Below are 18,303 nucleotides of genomic sequence, written 5' to 3' on the forward strand. Positions count from 1 at the left end.
GATCTGCCCATTTGACCAGGTTTGCCAAAGATAAAGGGCCTCTAAAGTACTTAACTGAAGTACTTGATTTTAGGGGCACATTGTTGGGTTATGCTATTCCTCACTCTTAACTACATGATCTGCCCATTGTAGAGTAAGAAACACACATTTCACTGGAATCTTGGAGATTGTTGACAACCCCACAGATTTTGGACCAAAGTTGTTTCTAGTCACTTCCTTAAGTGGAAGTTATCAGTACCTCTAGAAGAAAGAAACAAATGTATTCAATTTCTTTCTAAACTCAGTTTATTTCCACAATCTATTATCCCACCAAACCAGAATCATAGCATTGAGTTCCTTTGAGATGTCTTTGTAATTGTCTAAAACATCACTGTACAATATGGCAGGTACTAGTCACTTGTGGCTTTTGAGCACTTGAAATTTGGCTAGTCCATCTGAAGAACTGAATTTTAGATTTTACTTGATTTTATTTAAATTCAAATTTAAATAGCCATATGTGACAATTGGCAACTGTATCGGACAGTGCGGCTCTAGAACTTCCTGTAATGGTCATTCTGCCCAGAAGATTAAGAACTGAGACTGAATTTGGCAGGAGTTCTTGCTCATGGCTCCAATCAAATCCTATTTATTTTTCTCTGGACAGGGCTTGCAGTTTCCAAACCAGACATGATATCTCATTTGGAGAATGGGAAAGGACCATGGGTGACGGTGAGAGAAATTTCAAGAATTCCCTATCCTGGTGAGTTAAACAGAACCAAGAAGATGGGATTTATTTGAAGTAACAGACTATAGGGGGATGTTCACCAGAACATCTGAAATAATTTTGAAGATATATTTGTTCAGAGCTGTCTCAGAGGAAGAGATCCCTCATCTCACTGCCTGTCCCTCTCACCCCCATCTTCTCTCTCCCTCTCTCTCTGTCCTCCACTTTTGGGAACCATCTCATCCTATTCTGCTTTCCTGGGGACGTGCTTTTCATAATTATTATTTTATTTCTTCTTCATTCAAACTTGCATAAAATATCCCTTTCAGGTCTGTCTTCTCCAGTTAACTTCGTGTTTCTCATTTGTTTCATTATCTGACATTTCTTCCCTCATTTACCTGAAAATGCTTCCATAAGGGTCCCCACTGATTTCTCTTAAGGCAAACTTATTTACTCATTATTTAGTTTTCTTCACCTGCAAGGCTACAGACACTTTGGAGGAACCCACCACCTCTCCTCCAGGTTCTTAACTAATTGCGAATACAAACAAGGAAGCAGTTGAGAATCAAAATATAGTATTGATGTATTTAATCAATATTATACATCTATATACTGTGAACTGGCTTAGGTACAAGGGCTATAGCAGCTAATAAAATGGACCAGGTCCTTGCCTTCATGAAGATTAAATTTTGAGAAATAGATAATTTGGCAAACAAATAAAAACAAACTAAAATGGTGGTTGCCATACCTCCCAGCTATGAGATAAATTGGAGGATAAGAAAGAGTAACTGGGGTGGGATGAGGACACCTGCTTCAAACAGGGTGGTCAGGGGAGCTTCTGAAGAAGTGACATTTAAGCCGAGACCTGAAGGGTCAGAAGAAGAAAACAGTAAGGGGAAGAGGAAAAGAGAAGTATTCCAGGCTAAGGGAACAACAATGCAAAGGATCTGATACAGCAGAGAATGCCATGTGTTCTGGAAATCAAAAGGAAGCTGCTGTGACTAAAGTGAGGGGAAACTGGTACAGAATAAGATTAGAGATGTAGCAGCCTGCCTGTGCAGGGCTTTGTAGATGATCTAAGTGAGTTCCAAAGCATGGAGAGATTCTACTGCAGGGTTTTTAGAAAATAACCCTGTTTATAGAGATTGAACTTGAGGCATAAAGCAGGCAGTAAGTTAAAAGGTTGTTACAATAGTCTATCCAGGAGATGATAGTAACTTTGATTAGGGTGATGGTAGTGGAGATGGAAAGAAAGAAATAGATTCTGGTTCATTTAAGCATTCATTTTATTATGATGCCATGAACAATCCACACATGAATTACGTATTTTTATATATCAGATATTATTTATACTTAAAAGAGTGAGTGAAAAATAGACATTAGAGATAGTTTTAGATAACTTTTTAGAGAGGGATTTTTTTTCCCCTACGAAGAGGGAAAGAGAAATGGAGCAGTGGCTAAAGGAAAGAATGGAGTCAAGAAAAAATACTTGTTTTATTTTTGAAATGGGAGCTGCTATGACATGTTTGAGTGCTGATAGGATTGCCTTAATGGAGAGAGAGACATTGATGTTGCAAGACAAAGACGAAGGACTAAAGTGTTTGACAGGGTTAAAGGAGATAAAATCTAGAATGGAAAGGGGGATTTACCTTGAATAGGTACAGAGGTCACCTCCTGTGTTGTAATACTGAGAAAGGTGGAGAAGATGGGTGCACCTGCATGTCAGTTGAGGGCAGGAAGATTGAGGCCACTATTATGATAGCTGCCATAGTTTCTAAAATGTGAGGCAAGATCATTAGCTTATGGTGAGGGAAGAAAAAGTTGTGAGAGAGGGAAAGTTATTTTTTATGGTAGTGGAATTCACCAGGGAAGCCATCTTGGCCTGAAGCTTTTATTGGGAAAAGTGTTTAATTATAGCTTCTATGCCTTTAGTACTTAGGACTGTTCATATTTCCTATTTCTTTTTGTTTCAGTTTAGCAAATTATGTTTAGGGATTGTTCCGTTTAATCTAATTTTAAAATTTATTGGCATACTATCGGTTTATCATTTAAATGTTTATATGGATCTGAAGTGATGTACCACTTCTTATTCCTGATACTGGTTTTTTGTGTTTTCTTTATTTTGTCTTACTCAGTCTTGCTAGAGTTTATCAATCTTACTTGACTCTTTTTTTCCTTTGAGACAGGGTCTCATTCTGTCACCCAGGCTGGACTGCAGTGGTGTGATCATAGCTCACTGCAGCCTCAAACTCCTGGGCTCAAGTGATCCTCCTGCCTCATCCTCCTACATAGCTGGGAGTAGAGGCACACACCACCACACCTAAGATTTTTATTTTTTGTAGAGGAAGGGGTCTCACTATGTTGACCAAGCTGTTCTCGAACTCCTGGGCTCAAGCTATCCTCCCACCTTGTCCTCCCAAATTGCTGGGATTTCAGGTGTGAGTCACCATGCCTGACATTACTTGGCTTTTAAAAACATTACTGTTTTTAGTCCTTTTTCTTGTATGTTTGAGTTTTATTACTTTCTGTTCTTTATTATTTTATTCCATTCTTAGAGCTTAATTTGTGGATCTTTTCTAACCTCTTGAATTAGATACTTATATCGTTGATTTTCAGCTGTTCTTCTTTTCTAATTGTTTAGGGCTATCAGAACTATATCACACTTTTTTATGTAGCATCTTCATAATTTTTGAGTGGAAAATATTTTATAATTTCTATTGTGATATCTTTTATCCTTGGGTTATTTTTAAATGTTTTTCTTAATTTTGTGCCATTTGGGAATTTTCTAGCAATCTTGTTGACTTTAATTCTACTATGGTCAGACAGGATGCTCTGAATTATGTCAGTCTTTGCAGAATTTTGTAAACATTTTGTGCTCTTGAAAAAATGTACAGCCTATAGGTATTGAGTATTGAGTACAATTTCTAGATGTGTCAGGAGATTAAGTTTGTTAATTATGTTAAAATCTGTATACTTACAGCTTATTCTATCAATTGAGAAAGATTTTTTAAAGTCTGCTAGTGAGACTATACATTTGCTTCCTATTTAGTTCATTTAATTTTTTTCTTTCTGTATTTGAAGCTGTGTTATTATGTAAATACAAAGTTATAATTGTTATCTGTATGGTAAATTGGCTTTTGTCGTTATGAAGTATCTCATTTCTTAAAAGTTTTTGCCTTAAAGTCTGTTTTGTCTGATACTAATATTACTACAGCATCTTTCTTTTGGTTGTTGTTTGTATACTATATCTTTTTTCATCTGCTAACTTTCACTTTCTGTGTATTCTTGTACTTTTTGTCTTTATTTTTAAGGTAGTATATTGTTAATTTTTTATTTTTTTGAGACTGAGTTTCACTCTTGTCGCCCAGGCTGGAGTGCAATGGCGTGATCTCGGCTCACTGCAAACTCTGCCTCCCAGGTTCAAGTGATTCTACTCCCTCAGCCTCTTCAGTAGCTGGCATTACAGGCATGCACCACCATGCCCAGCTAATTTTTGTATTTTCAGTAGAGATGGGGTTTCACCATGTTGGCTAGGTTGGTCTGGATCTCTTGATCTCAGGTGATCCACCCACCTCAGCCTCCCAAAGCGCTGGGATTACAAGCAATAGCCACCACGCACAGCCTCTTCTCTTTTTTTTTTCTAAAAATATCTTCATTTGGCCTTCATTTTGGGAGGATATTTTTGGTAAGTTTGAAATTTTAGATTGGCAGTTATATTCTTTCAACATTTCAAAGGTATCATTTGTTGTTTTCTGTCTTATGTACAATCTGTGGAGAAGTGAACCATCTGTCTAAACTTTTCTATAAAAGGCAAGGCAGCAATATTTTTGGCTTTGTTGGATCATAAGGACTCTCTGCTGCGACTACTCCACTCTGCCATTGTAGCACCAAGGAATCCATAGGCAACATATTAACCAAGTAATGTGGTTGTGCTCCACTAAAACTTCACTTATGGACTCTGAAATTTGAATTTCATACATTTTTAATGTCTCACATTCTTTTAATATATTTTTCAACCACTTTAAATGTAAAAATTGGCCAGGCGTGGTGACTCATGCTTGTAATCCCAGCACTTTGGGAGGCCAAGGCAGGCAGATCACTTGAGGCCAGGAGTTTGAGACCAGCCTGGGCAACATGGTGAAACCCCGTCTCTACTAAAAATACAAATTTTAGCTAGGCATGGTGGCACTGGCCTGTAATCCCAGCTACTCGGAAGGCAGAGGCACAAGAATCATTTGAACCCAGGAGGCGGAGGTTGCAGTGAGCTGAGATTGCCCACTGCACTCCAGCCTGGGTAACAGAGTGAGACTCGGTCTCAAAATAAGTAAGTAAATAAATAAATAAATAAATAAAAATAAATATAAAAATCATTCTTATCTTGCTGGCTATACAGAAACAGATGATGGGCCAAATTGGTTATAATCTGATCTAATTGTTGCTCATTAAAGGACATCTATCTGTCTTTGGCCAGGTGTTGGGAGGCTGAGGTGGGTGGATCATTTGGGGTCAGGCGTTCAAGACCAGCATAGGAAACATGGCAAAACCCCATCTCTACTAAAAATACAAAAATTAGCCGGGCGTTGTGGCACAGACTTGTAATCCTATCCACTGCACTCCAGCCTGGGTGACAGAGCAAGACACTGTTTAAAAAAAAAAAGAGAGACAGATTTTTTTTTTTTTTTTTTTTTTGAGATGGAGTCTCGCTCTGTCGCCCAGGCTGGAGTGCAGTGGCGTGATCTCGGCTCACTGCAACCTCTGCCTCCTGGTTTCAGGTAATTCTCCTGCCTCAGCCTCCTGAGTAGCTGCGACTACAGGCACCTGCCACCACGCTCAGCTAATTTTTGTATTTTTAGTAGAGATGGGGTCTCGCCACATTGGCCAGGCTGGTCTCGAACTCTGACCTCAGGGGATCTGCCCATCTTGGCTTCCCAAAGTGCTGGGATTACAGGTGTGAGCCACTGTGCCCTTCCCTGTCTCTCTTTTTTTGGCTGCTTTTAAGAGTTTAGTTGTCAATGGTTTTACTACTGTGTACTTTAGTATAGTTTTCAACGGTTTTACTACTGTGTACTTTAATATAGTTTTCTTCGTATTTCTCATGCTGAAGATTCGTTTGGCTTCTAAGACTTGTGACTTGATTCTTTTTTTTATCTCTTGTGGAAAATTCTAAGACATTATTTCTTTGACTTAGCTTCTGTCCATTCTCTCTCACTTCTCTTTGTAACCTTCTAGGACTTTGGTTACATCTGTGATAGACCTTTTCACCCTATCCTGGATGTCTCTTCTGCTTTTCTAACGTTTGCAAGTTTTTCATCATTTTGTGTTTCAGTATGGATACTTTGTACTGACCTATCTCCCATTTCCCTAACTCTCTCATGTGCTGTCTCTATTGTGCTCTTAGCCCATACTTTGAGTTAAGTTACTATATTTATTTTTCAGTTCTAGAATTTTCATTTGGTTATTTTATACTTTACAAATCTTTGTGAGATTGTTAATCTTGTGTTCTTGAATATAGTTATCCTAGTTATTTTAAAGTTTATGTCTGAGACCTCAATTATTTGGATTCATTTTAGATCTGTTTCTGTATATTTGTTTTCTCTCTTGATTTTTTTCCCATGTGACTTTTGATTTTTGTCTCCCTTTTTTTTGGGGTCGGGGGAGGCAGACAGAGTCTCGCTTTTTTACCCAGGCTGGAGTGCAGTGGCGCAATCTCAGTTCACTGCAACCTCCACCTCCCAAGTTCGAGTGATGCTCCTGCTTCAGCCTCCTGAGTAGCTGGGACTACAGGCATGCACCACCATGCCTGGCCAATTTTTTTGTATTTTTCAGTAGAGATGGGGTTTTGCCATGTTGCCCAGTCTGGTCTCGAACTCCTGGCCTCAGGTGATCTGCCCTTGTTGGCCTTTCAAAGTGCTGGTATTACAAGATGTGAGCCACTATGCCCAGCCTGGTCTCCTTTTATGCCTGTTATTTTTGATTGGGTATCAGGCATTGACTATGAAAATCTATAGTAATATTAGGAGGTTCTAGATTATGTAATCTTTCCCACAGAGGATTAATGTTTGCTTTTGTCAGACTGCTAGGCTAGGGACTATAACAATCTTCATTCACTTTAATTCAATGAGAAATTTAAATGAGGTGGGTTTTAGTCCTTCAGCCAGCTGATCTATTTCTTAGTTGTTCTATTTGTAGGGCTTATCACCTTAAGGTTCCAGCCAAACCCTAGTTGTTCCAGAATTGTCCTCCTTAATGGACCTAAATCCGTCTCTGTCTTTCTTGCCCTATGAGTTTATTAAGAGTTCTGCTTACTTATTCAGCCTCTCAGTCATTTCTTAGAGAATTAACAGGCATTCGAAGGGGAAAATGGCACCAAATACCAGGATTGTTTTTCTGGGTTTCATTCTTCTCCTTGTAATTTGTTAAGTCTTTCTAGCTTTCAGATGCTTTCAAACAGACTGTTCTTCTGTCCAACATTTCAAATTGTTCTCAGCAATAAAGTTGGTCCAAATGACTTCCTCTGACATCCCCAAAGTGCAGACCTCTCAAATATAAAAGTTTTTATTCTGTTTTTTATGCTTGTTGTCTGGGAGTAACATTTTACTTTCACTCAAGAAAGATGAGAATTTAGTGCATATAAATTAAGTTTCTACAAATAAATTTATTGAAGAAAATTTCTAATTACTAATATAACAACAACCTTTTTGTACTCTAAGCTTTTATAATTTTAGTGCATTTTGCAGCAAATTTTTCTGCTTTCCAACTTCATATTCTTTTGACCTTTTAAATTTAATATTAGTTTCTGAATTCCAAATTGGTGCTATAGATATGTTTTCTATAGCTTTTCTTCTTCTTTTTTATTTATTTATTTATTTGAGATGGAGTCTCTCTTGTCTCCCAGGCTGGAGTGCAGTGGCGTGATCTCGGCTCACTGCAACCTCCGCCTCCTGGGTTCAAGCAATTCTCCTGCCTCAGCCTCCCGAGTAGCTGGGATTATAAGCGTGTGCCACCACACCCAGCTAATTTTTGTGTTTAGTTGAGACGGGGTTTCGCCATGTTGGCCAGGCTGGTCTAGAACTCCTGACGTCAGGTAATCTGCCCACCTTGGCCTCCCAGACTGCTAGGATTACAGGCGTGAGCCACTGTGCCCGGCCTTCATTTATTTATTTATTTGAGACAGGGTTTCACTTTGTCACCCAGGCTGTAGTGCAGTGATGCAATCATAGCTCACTGCAGCCTCAACTTCCTGGGCTCAGGGGATCCTCCAGCTTCAGCCTTCCAAGTATTTAGTACTACAAGTGTGTGCCACTATGCCCAGCTCATTTTTAATTTTTTATAGAGATGGGGTCTCACTGTGTTGCCCAAGCTGGTCTTAAACTCCTGGGCTCAAGCAGTCTTCCTGTCTCATCCTCCCAAAGTGCTGGGATTATAGGCATGAGCCACCACACCCAGCCTTATAGCTTTTTTTCTGAGAGCAAACTTTTTTTTTTATCAGATACTGGCAATATAATATCCTATGACAGCAAAAAATATGCTCAAACTAATTAAAACTAGAAAAGTAAAAGAATGATAAATAGCAACAGCATGACAAAATATTAATTTAAATTTTATAAAAGTAAAATAACATAGACAGATCATACTGCTTAAAAGTGGGTTTTAAAATCATAAAATTGGCTGGGCACAGTGGCTCACGCCTGAAACCCCAGCACTTTGGAAGGCCGAGGAGGGTGGATCACTTGAGGCCAGGAGATGGAGACCAGCCTGGCCAACATAGCAAAATGCTTTCTCTACTAAAAATAAGAAAAATTAGCTGGATGTGGTGGCGCATGCCTGTAATCCCAACTACTTCGGAAGCTGAAGCACAAGAATCACTTGAACCCAGGAGGTGGAGGTTGCAGTGAGCTGAGATTGTGCCACTGTACTCCAGCCTGAGCAACAGAGCGAGACACTGCCTCAAAAATAAAAAAAATAAAAAAATCATAAAACCATTCTACCATGGACAAGAGTTTTTATTGAACTTATATTTAAATATTGAGGCATAATTACCTGAAAATGAATTACAAGTTTTAAAAGGCATTAAAGTGTCTTAAAAATAAAATATTAAATTGCATACACAAACACGTTGTAAGACCAGTATCCCACAGTGTAATTTTTTTAATGAATTTTTGACAAACTGTCAGAAATGTTCTTAGGGCCATAAAAAAGTTGCAAAATCTACCCTTAATTAAACAATAATTACCACTATTTGAAATATCAGTAAGTATAAATATTAACTTTTGACTAGTTTGTTGTTCAGTTCTTTTTGAAAATCAAAGTTTTTTTTCCATAAAAGTTTTATTAAAAGGTATGTACAAAGACTTGAATAAACTATTCTGCCAGTGAATTTGAGAAAGCCCTCACAACAAAGCTAGTCAATCAAAAATGAGAACAAATAGAGGCCAGGCATGGCATGGTGGCTCAGGCCTGTAATCCCAGCACTTTGGGAGGCTGAGGTGGGTGGATCACCTGAGGTCAGAAGTTCAAGACCAGCCTGGCCAACATGGCGAAACCCCGTCTCTACTAAAAATACAAAAATTAGCCGGGCGTGGTGGCACATGCCTGTAGTCCCGGCTACTCGGAAGGCTGAGACAAGAGAATTGCTTGAACCCAGGAGGTGGAGGTTGCAGTGAGCCGAGATCATGCCACTGCACTCTAGCCTGGGTGGCACAGCAAGTATCTGTCTCAAAAAAAAAAAACACAAAAAACAAAAAAAACAAATAGAAAGTGTGGTTGGGGACTGAAGTCTGGTTTGTGGAGTAAATAGAAAGCAAGGAAGTATGACAGTTTTTGAGATTGTCAAAAGTTGAAGAATACCATCTAAAATAGTTGGCTCTAAACTATGAATGGGCTTTTTTTTTTTTTTTTTTTTTTTTGAGACAGTCGTGCTCTGTCACCCAGGGTAGAATGCAGTGGCACAATCTTGGCTCACTGCAACCTCCACCTCCTAGAATCAAGCAGTCTTCCCACCTCAGCCTCACAAGTAACTGGGACTACAGGTACCCACCACCATGCCTGGCTAATTTTTTTTTTTTTTTTTTGTAGAGACAGGGTTTTGCTATATTGCCCAGACTGGTCTCGAACTCCTAAGCTCAAGCAGTTCTCTCACCTTGGCCTCCCAAAGTGCTGAGATTACAGGCATGAGCCACTGTGCCCAGCTGAATGGACTTTTTTAACGGGAAAGTTTCATTGAATTTGCTACTTTAGTTTTTGCTAAACCAGCCTCCCTTAACCCTACCTTCTTCTCACTAGAAAACAAGTCAGTGTGAAAGCAATTAAAACCATATATTCATTATCCATGTATTTATTACTTTTATTATTCTGTTTAGTGAGATTGCCCCAGCTTAGGAAAGGAATTACTTGATTTTTATCTTTTTTGCCCCAGACATGGAGCCCAAACCTGCAACCAAGAATGCTACACAAACAAAGGCTATTTCTGAAGATTTATCACAGGAGGCCATACTAGAGAAACTTACAGAGAATGGTCTGTGGGATTCCAGAATGGAAGGGTTATGGAAATGGAATGATAGGATATTGAGATTACAAAATAATCAGGAGAATCATTTGAGTCAAAGAATAATTCCACTCAGGAAGACTCCCACTAGTCAAAGAGGCTTTAGATTTGAATCTATTCTTATTCCAGAACCAGGCTTTGTCACAGAAGAGCTTCACAGCAGACGCCAAACACAAGAGGAAAATTTCACAGAGAATTTAAATTTGATTACAGATACCCATTTGGGGAAGATAATTTGCAAGGAGATGAAAGGCAGCAAAGCCATAAGGCAGACTTCAGAACTAACTTTGGGGAAAAAATCCAATAATAAGGAAAAACCCTACAAATGTAGTACATGCGAAAAGGCCTTTCATTATAGATCATTGCTCATTCAACATCAAAGAACTCATACTAAAGAAAAACCTTATGAATGTAATGAATGTGGGAAAACATTCAGCCAGCCTTCATATCTCAGTCAGCACAAAAAAATCCACACTGGAGAAAAACCCTATAAATGTAATGAATGTGGAAAGGCCTTCATTGCTTCTTCATCACTTATGGTACATCAGAGAATTCACACTAAAGAGAAACCTTATCAGTGTAATGTGTGTGGGAAATCTTTTAGCCAGTGTGCCCGTCTTAATCAGCACCAGAGAATTCAAACTGGAGAGAAACCCTATAAATGTAGTGAATGCGGGAAAGCTTTTAGTGATAAATCAAAACTTGCAAGACATCAGGAAACTCACAATGGTGAGAAACCCTACAAATGTGATGATTGTGGGAAAGCCTTTAGGAACAAGTCATATCTTAGTGTACATCAGAAGACCCACACTGAAGAGAAACCGTATCAGTGCAACGAGTGTGGGAAGTCTTTTAAGAATACCACAATTTTTAATGTGCATCAGAGGATTCATACTGGAGAGAAACCTTTTAGATGTAACGAATGTGGAAAAGCCTATAGAAGTAATTCAAGCCTTATCGTACATATAAGAACTCACACTGGGGAAAAACCCTATGAATGTAATGAATGTGGGAAAGCATTCAACCGCATCGCAAATTTCACAGAACATCAGCGAATTCACACAGGAGAAAAACCCTATAAATGTAATGAATGTGGGAAAGCATTCATTAATTATTCATGCCTTACTGTACACCACAGAATGCATACAGGAGAGAAACCTTATAAATGTACTGAATGTGGAAAGGCCTTCATGCGTTCTTCTTCTCTAATTATACATCAGCGTATTCATACTGAAGAGAAACCTTATCTGTGCAATGAATGTGGGGAGTCTTTCAGAATAAAATCACACTTAACTGTACATCAGAGAATTCACACTGGAGAGAAACCATATAAATGTACTGACTGTGAGAGGGCATTCACCAAAATGGTAAATCTCAAGGAGCATCATAAAATTCATACTGGAGTGAAACCCTATAAATGTTATGACTGTGGAAAGTCCTTTAGGACAAAATCATACCTTATTGTACATCAGAGGACCCATACTGGAGAAAAACCATATAAATGTAATGAATGTGAGAAAGCCTTCACTAATACATCACAGCTTACCGTGCACCAACGAAGGCATACTGGAGAGAAGCCCTATAAATGCAATGAATGTGGAAAGGTTTTCACAAGTAACTCAGGCTTTAATACACATCAAAGAACACATACTGGAGAGAAACCATTTAAATGTAATGACTGTGGGAAAGCATTTAGCCAGATGGTACATGTCACAGAACATCAGAAAATCCATAGTGGAGAGAAGCCCTATAAGTGTGATGTCTGTGGAAAAGCCTTCAGGAGGGGTTCTTACCTTACAGTGCATTGGAGAACACACACTGGAGAAAAACCCTACACCTGTAAGGAATGTGGAAAGGGTTGTATTACTCTATCACAGCTAACCCTACATCAGAGAATTCATACTGGGGAGAGGCCCTATAAATGTGAAGAATGTGGAAAAGCCTTCAGAACTAACTCAGACTTTACTGTACACTTGAGGATGCATACTGGAGAAAAACCCTATAAATGTAATGAATGTGGAAAAGCCTTCAGGAGTAGTTCGAGCCTTACTGTACATCAAAGAATACATCAAAGAGAAACTCAGTTAATATAAAGAACAATAAGTCATTCACCTAGATGTCAACTCCACAAGATGAATCTTATAAACTATATTTTATGAATATAGGAAAATCTTCATTAGGAATTTATCAGAAAGTATACAGAGAAACTATAAACAATTATGTGGGAAATCATTTAATAATATTAAATCTTAGAAGTTATAAGGAAACTCTCACTAGAGGAAAATAATGAACAAATGAAAGTGTTCATCCAGATTTCATACTTTACTCATTTAACAAATTATCTTTAGTTAATTGCCTATATATGTATTTGCCTATTTTTCTATTCATTTATCTGTCTTTTCTTATAAACCTGGAGGTGCTTTTTATATATTTTTGATATTAATCCTTTGTCATTATGTAGCAGATGTTTTTCTTAATCTAGCATTTGTCTTTATACTTTATAGTAATGCACAACATTTTTATAGGAAAATATTTGTATCATTTCCTTTTTAGATTTTTTATTTACTCATTTTACTTAAAAGAGATCTCCTTAATCCCTAGGTTATACGTAGTATCCTAAATGTGTTTTTAAGATTTTTATGATTTTATTTTTTACACTTAAGTCTTTAATCCCTCTGGACTGGATGGTTCTTCATAGGAGAGCAACTGTAGGTGATCATTATCCTGTGAAAATATTTTGAACCTAAAAAGCACTCAGGGAAATGCAAATTGAAATGCTCAGTGAGATGAAACTTCCCCTTCATGGATCTGGCAAAAATTAAGAGATCTTTTGCTAGCTATTGGGATTTGGGAAACCATGTACTATTACTTAAAGGTTGTGTAACATACTTCCACCAGCAGTCCAACAATATATGTTTAAAAATTTAAAACATATATACTCTTAGACCCAGCAGTCTCACTTTTGGAATCTGTCCCTTAGAAATAAAAGCAGCATCAATGCATAAGAATGTAAATAAACATGTTTGTTGAAGTACTGTTTGTAGAGGGGGGCAAAGCCCCAACTGCAAACAAAGTGAATGCCCATTAATAGGGAACTGGTTAGATAAATTGTGACATACCCATATTATGGAACAGTGTGAGAGTAATTTTAAAAATGACTTATATCTATACTAGCTGATTTCAATGTATTTCCACAATGTATTGATAAATAATTGCTTTATAACAAATGTATATATACAATATATCATTTTTGTTAAAATAATCACACCCATTTATTTTGTGTTTATGTGTGTGTGTGTGGTTAGATGCACATGGAGACAGGTATGGAAGAATATACACCAGGCTGTTAATATTGATTACCTTGAGGGGAGTGAGAAAAGGAGAAGTAGAGATAAGGGAAGGAGAGACTGTAAAAACAGAAAAATGTAAATGCTGCCTTTATGGTATAAAACTGTAAATGTAATATTATGTAATTATGTGAACTTTTGAGAGAGATGAAAGGATGGTCTCCAAAAAATTAATGATGGTTATTTCTGTTTTAGTGGATCATCAATTTTTTGTTTTTTACTTTCTTTTCTGTTTTTAATTTTTTCCTTGCAATGAACCTGTAATATTTACATTAAAAGGAAAAATATTTTCGTTGTGCGTTTTATTTATTGGACACCTTCAATGTGCCAGGACCTACCCTCAGTGCTGGATATACAATGAAGGGGAGAGGTGCTCATGCATCTTAGAGCATGGAAATTGGTTCTGATGTTACCTAAATTCCAAAAAAAGTTACTTAGCATCTTATTCCTACCACCCACTGAGTTTCATTTGTAGGAGGTGATAGAAATTCCAGATAGATGAAAAATGTGCCCAAGAATATCTGGAACTTGTGCCCAGGCTGTAGACCAGAAGACCTCAAGCCTCAGAAAGAAGTTCCACTTTCAACATGCCACCAAAGAAAAGGTCACAGTGGCAACAACAGGTGTCTTTATGGAAGAGGCTGTGTAAAGCCTCTGAACTTTGCATGATGAAGTGTAGAGACAGAAAATAGCCAATAACTCCCAAGTCTACAAATGAGGGCTTGGAAGTTCTGGGAACACTATGAAATACTTCTGCTAGGAGGGGCCTAGAGTAACAATGGGAACCCAGAAGCTGTGTCCCTGATACCAGAAGGCCCTAACAGACCAAAGACCTGACATCCAAAAAGAACAAGGCATGATGAGTTACACTTCAGGGAGGATAAGAGGATCAAATACCCTTTCACGATGCCAGGGTAAATATGTATTTAACATTGGGAAAGAGACTGATGTGAATTATCTTCCATCATAAATGAATAATTTGACATTCTGGTTAAAATGGCCATTTTTGATTGAAGTTTAATAGTGAAACATTAACTATTACTAAGAGACCAATCCTCATTGAGGATAGTTAATGTGCCACTTTCTGACTGAAAGGTTTGAGAGTCAGACCTTTAAGAAGCCCTGCTGTCACAGAGTTGACATCGCATGATGCCAACTTTGTTGGTCCCTCCGTTCTGCCTCCGAATCCTCACTACATCTAAACCCTCCCTCCCATTCCTGCCTTAGAGGCAAACGCTTCAAGAAGAGGAACGTGGTCAGCAGGTTCAAATGACAAAAGAACTGAAAAGTATCCATTGAGGAAGGGGTTGGGGATGACCCACACCAACCTGACTAGAGCAGTTTCAGTGGCACGGTGAGCTCCCAGGGCCTGGTTCTTGTGCATGCCGCTATTCCATTATGGGTTTAATTTGCACTTCCTCAGTGGATAATGCTGTTGAGCCCCTCCTTTCGATATGTGTTGGCTTTTTAAATACCTTCTTTGGGAAGTACCTGTTCAAGACTTTTGCCATTTTTTAGCTGGGAACTGATTTTTGCTCATTTGTAGGATTCTTTATATATTCTGGAGACGGGGTTTTTTAGATGTTTGTATTACACATATCTCATCTGCAGCTTACCTTTTCACTCTCTAAATGATGTCCTCTGATGAACAGAAGTTCTTAATTTTGATAATAACTTTTCTTTATGATTAGTGCTTTTTTGCCCAGTTTAAGAAATATTTTCCTAACTCAAGTTCATAAAGATATTTTTCTACATTCTCTTCCACATATCTACTATTTTATGTGTATGATCCATCTGAAATTAATATTTATGGTATGGAGTAGAGGTCAAAATATTTTTCATACAAATAAGCAATTTGTTCAACATCATTTATTGAAAAGGCCATCTTCTTCTCTTTCCTTTGTTTTGCAGTTGAACATTTATGATAAATCCGATGATCATGCATGTTAGTGTCTTTTGGACTATGTCTCATTGTTGTATGCTTTTATTATTGTAACAATACCAAATATTTTAAATGAAAACTGATAGTACAGTTGACCTTTGAACAATTCGGGGGTTAGGGGAACTGACCCCTCACACAATAAAGAATCATTGTATAACTTTTGACCTCAAAAACTTAACTACTAATAACCTACATTTGACTAGGAGCCTTACCAATAATATAGTCAATTAACACATATTTCGTATATGTATTAGATACTGTACTTACATAAGCTAGAGAAAAAATATGATTAAGAAAATAATAAGGGAGAGAAAATATATTTACTATTCATTAGGTAGAAGTGGATCATTATCAAGATCTTTATCCTCATCGTCTTCACGTTGAGCAGGCTAAGGTGGAGGAAGACGACGAGGGGTTGGTCTTGCTGTCTCAAGTGGCAGAGGTAGAAGTAAATCCATGTATAAGTGGTCCCACACAGTTAAAACTTGTGCTCAAGGGTAAACTGTATGTTTTCTAATTTTGTTCTTGTTCAAAATTGTCACTATTTTAGGTCCTTGGCATTTTCATATACATTGTTGAATGATTTTTTTTTTCAATTACCCCATACCAAATAGCTAGGATTTTGTTGGCATTACATCAGATACATAGATTAATTTGGAAAAGTGAAGTTATAAACATGAATATTGAGACATCTAATCTATGAGTATTCCAAAACATTTCATTTATATAGATACTTTAGACATTTTGGGATTTGGTTTTGTTGTTGTTTGTTTTTGAGTTGGAGCCTTGCTTTGTCACCCAGGTTGGAGTGCAGTGGCACAATCTCGGCTCACTGCAACCTCAGCCTCCCGAGTAGTTGGGATTACAGGTGCCTGCCACCACACCCGTCTAATTTTTTGTATTTTTTTTTTAGTAGAGATGGCATTTCCCCATGTTGGCTAGGCTGGTCTTGAACTCCTGACTTCAAGTGATCCACCTGAGGCAGGTGGATCCTGAGGAACTAACCTCAAAATTTCAGCAACTTTTATATTTTTGCAACAATTTTTTCAATTATAGAAGTTGCTAACCACTGTGTGGCTGGACTCGGCCGCCACTATGGTGTGAGGCGCGTGTTCGGGCTCTTGCCGTCCCCGCACCCGCACCGCGGCTACTGGCTTGCGGTCCGCCGTTCCACAACCAGCCCTTGGGCCCCCGCCCGCCACGGACATGCCGCGCGTCTACATAGGACGCCTGAGCTACAACGTCCAGGAGAAGGCCATCCAGCGCTTTTTCAGTGGCTATGGCCGCCTCCTCGAAGTAGACCTCAAAAATGGCTACGGCTTCGTGGAGTTCGAGGACTCCCGCGACACCGACGACGCCCTTTACGAGCTGAACGGCGAGGAGCTCTGCGGCGAGCGCGTGATCGTAGAGCACGCCCGGGGCCCGCGTCGCAATCGCGACGGCTACAGCTACGGAAGCCGCCGTGGTGGAGGTGGATACAGCAGTCGGAGACATCTGGCAGAGACAAATACGGACCACCTGTTTGTACAGAATACAGGCTTATTGTAGAAAATCTTTCTAGTCTGTGCAGTTGGCAAGATTTAAAGGATTTTATGCGACAAGCAGGTTAAGTAACCTGTGCGGATGCCCACAAGGAAGGAACAAATGAGGGTGTAATTGAGTTTCGCTCCTACTCTGACATGAAGCGTGCTTTGGACAAACTGGATGGCACAGAAATAAATGGCAGAAATATTAGGCTTATTGAAGATAAGCCACGCACAAGCCATAGGCGATCTTACTCTGGAAGCAGATCCAGCTCTCGATCTAGAAGATGGTCACGAAGTAGGAGTCGCAGGAGCAGCCGCAGTAGATCTCGAAGTGTCTCAAAAAGTCGCTCCCGTTCCAGGTCGCGGAGCAAAGGTCGATCACGTTCTCGATCAAAAGGCAGGAAATCTAGATCAAAGAGCAAATCTAAGCCCAAGTCTGATCGGGGCTCCCATTCACATTCTCGAAGCAGATCTAAGGATGAGTATGAGAAATATCGAAGCAGGTCTCGGTCCGGATCCCCCAAAGGAAATGGAAAGGGTGATACAAAGTCAAAATCCAGATCAAGGAGCCAGTCCCGTTCCAATTCGCCGCTACCTGGTCCACCCTGAAAGGCCCGTTCTGTGTCCCCTCCACCAAAAAGAGCTACTTCAAGATCCCGTTCTAGATCTCGCTCAAAGTCAAGATCAGGTCGAGTTCCAGGGATTAACTCAGAACTCTCTTGTTGTCTGCACACTATTATGGAACACTTTCCTACTTAGGCAGTTACTCTTCCATGTTTATACTTGGTCTCTTCTGCAAGAGGAATCTCTTGAAAACAGGGGCACACAGAAATTTGATATGTGGCCAAATTGGATGAAAAAGATGAGGTTATAAGGAAATGGTGGCATGAAGACCCTCTCCCTTCTTTGTAGAATTAAGATAACTTTGATTTTATAGCTTTTGAGCTAACATAACTTTTGTAAAGATTAAGCTCATTTAGTTTTTTTTTTTTTAAGTATTTCAGCCGGATCTGCTGGCAGGGTTTTTTTGTTGTTTTATTTGTTTGCTTATTTTTAAATTAACTGTTTTGAGCTTTGAATGCTTAAGGCTTTAGAGGGAGAACCCAATTTTCAATTATGTTGGCTTTTTATAAAGCTTGAGTTATGTAAGATTTAAATAGAAGTTTGCTACCAAGATGATTGCCTTATTGAATAGGTCACTATTAAATTCCTTTAAATGTTGATATCTGCCATTTGTGGAA

General features: G+C 38.7%; 1 protein-coding gene and 1 pseudogene across 4 annotated transcripts in view; both read left to right on the top strand.

The window, feature by feature from the left end:
• Positions 1-13,883, top strand: part of ZNF624 (zinc finger protein 624) — a 33,137-nt gene extending 19,254 nt beyond the window's left edge. For 3 of the 4 annotated variants that reach the window (XM_511785.7, XM_063798940.1, XM_009440941.5), the window contains 2 exons: positions 644-739; positions 10,119-13,883. In XM_511785.7, the coding sequence (XP_511785.4) occupies positions 644-739; positions 10,119-12,340 (2,318 nt within the window). In that variant the 3' untranslated portion in view covers positions 12,341-13,883. The remainder of the gene's footprint in view (positions 1-643; positions 740-10,118) is intronic. The other variant, XM_009440942.5, reaches the window with a different exon arrangement.
• Positions 13,884-15,460: 1,577 nt separating this feature from the next.
• Positions 15,461-17,959, top strand: LOC100615593 (serine/arginine-rich splicing factor 6-like; annotated as a pseudogene).
• Positions 17,960-18,303: the final 344 nt, after the last annotated feature.

Source organism: Pan troglodytes, chromosome 19 (assembly GCF_028858775.2).
Source record: "Pan troglodytes isolate AG18354 chromosome 19, NHGRI_mPanTro3-v2.0_pri, whole genome shotgun sequence".
NCBI lineage: Eukaryota > Metazoa > Chordata > Mammalia > Primates > Hominidae > Pan > Pan troglodytes.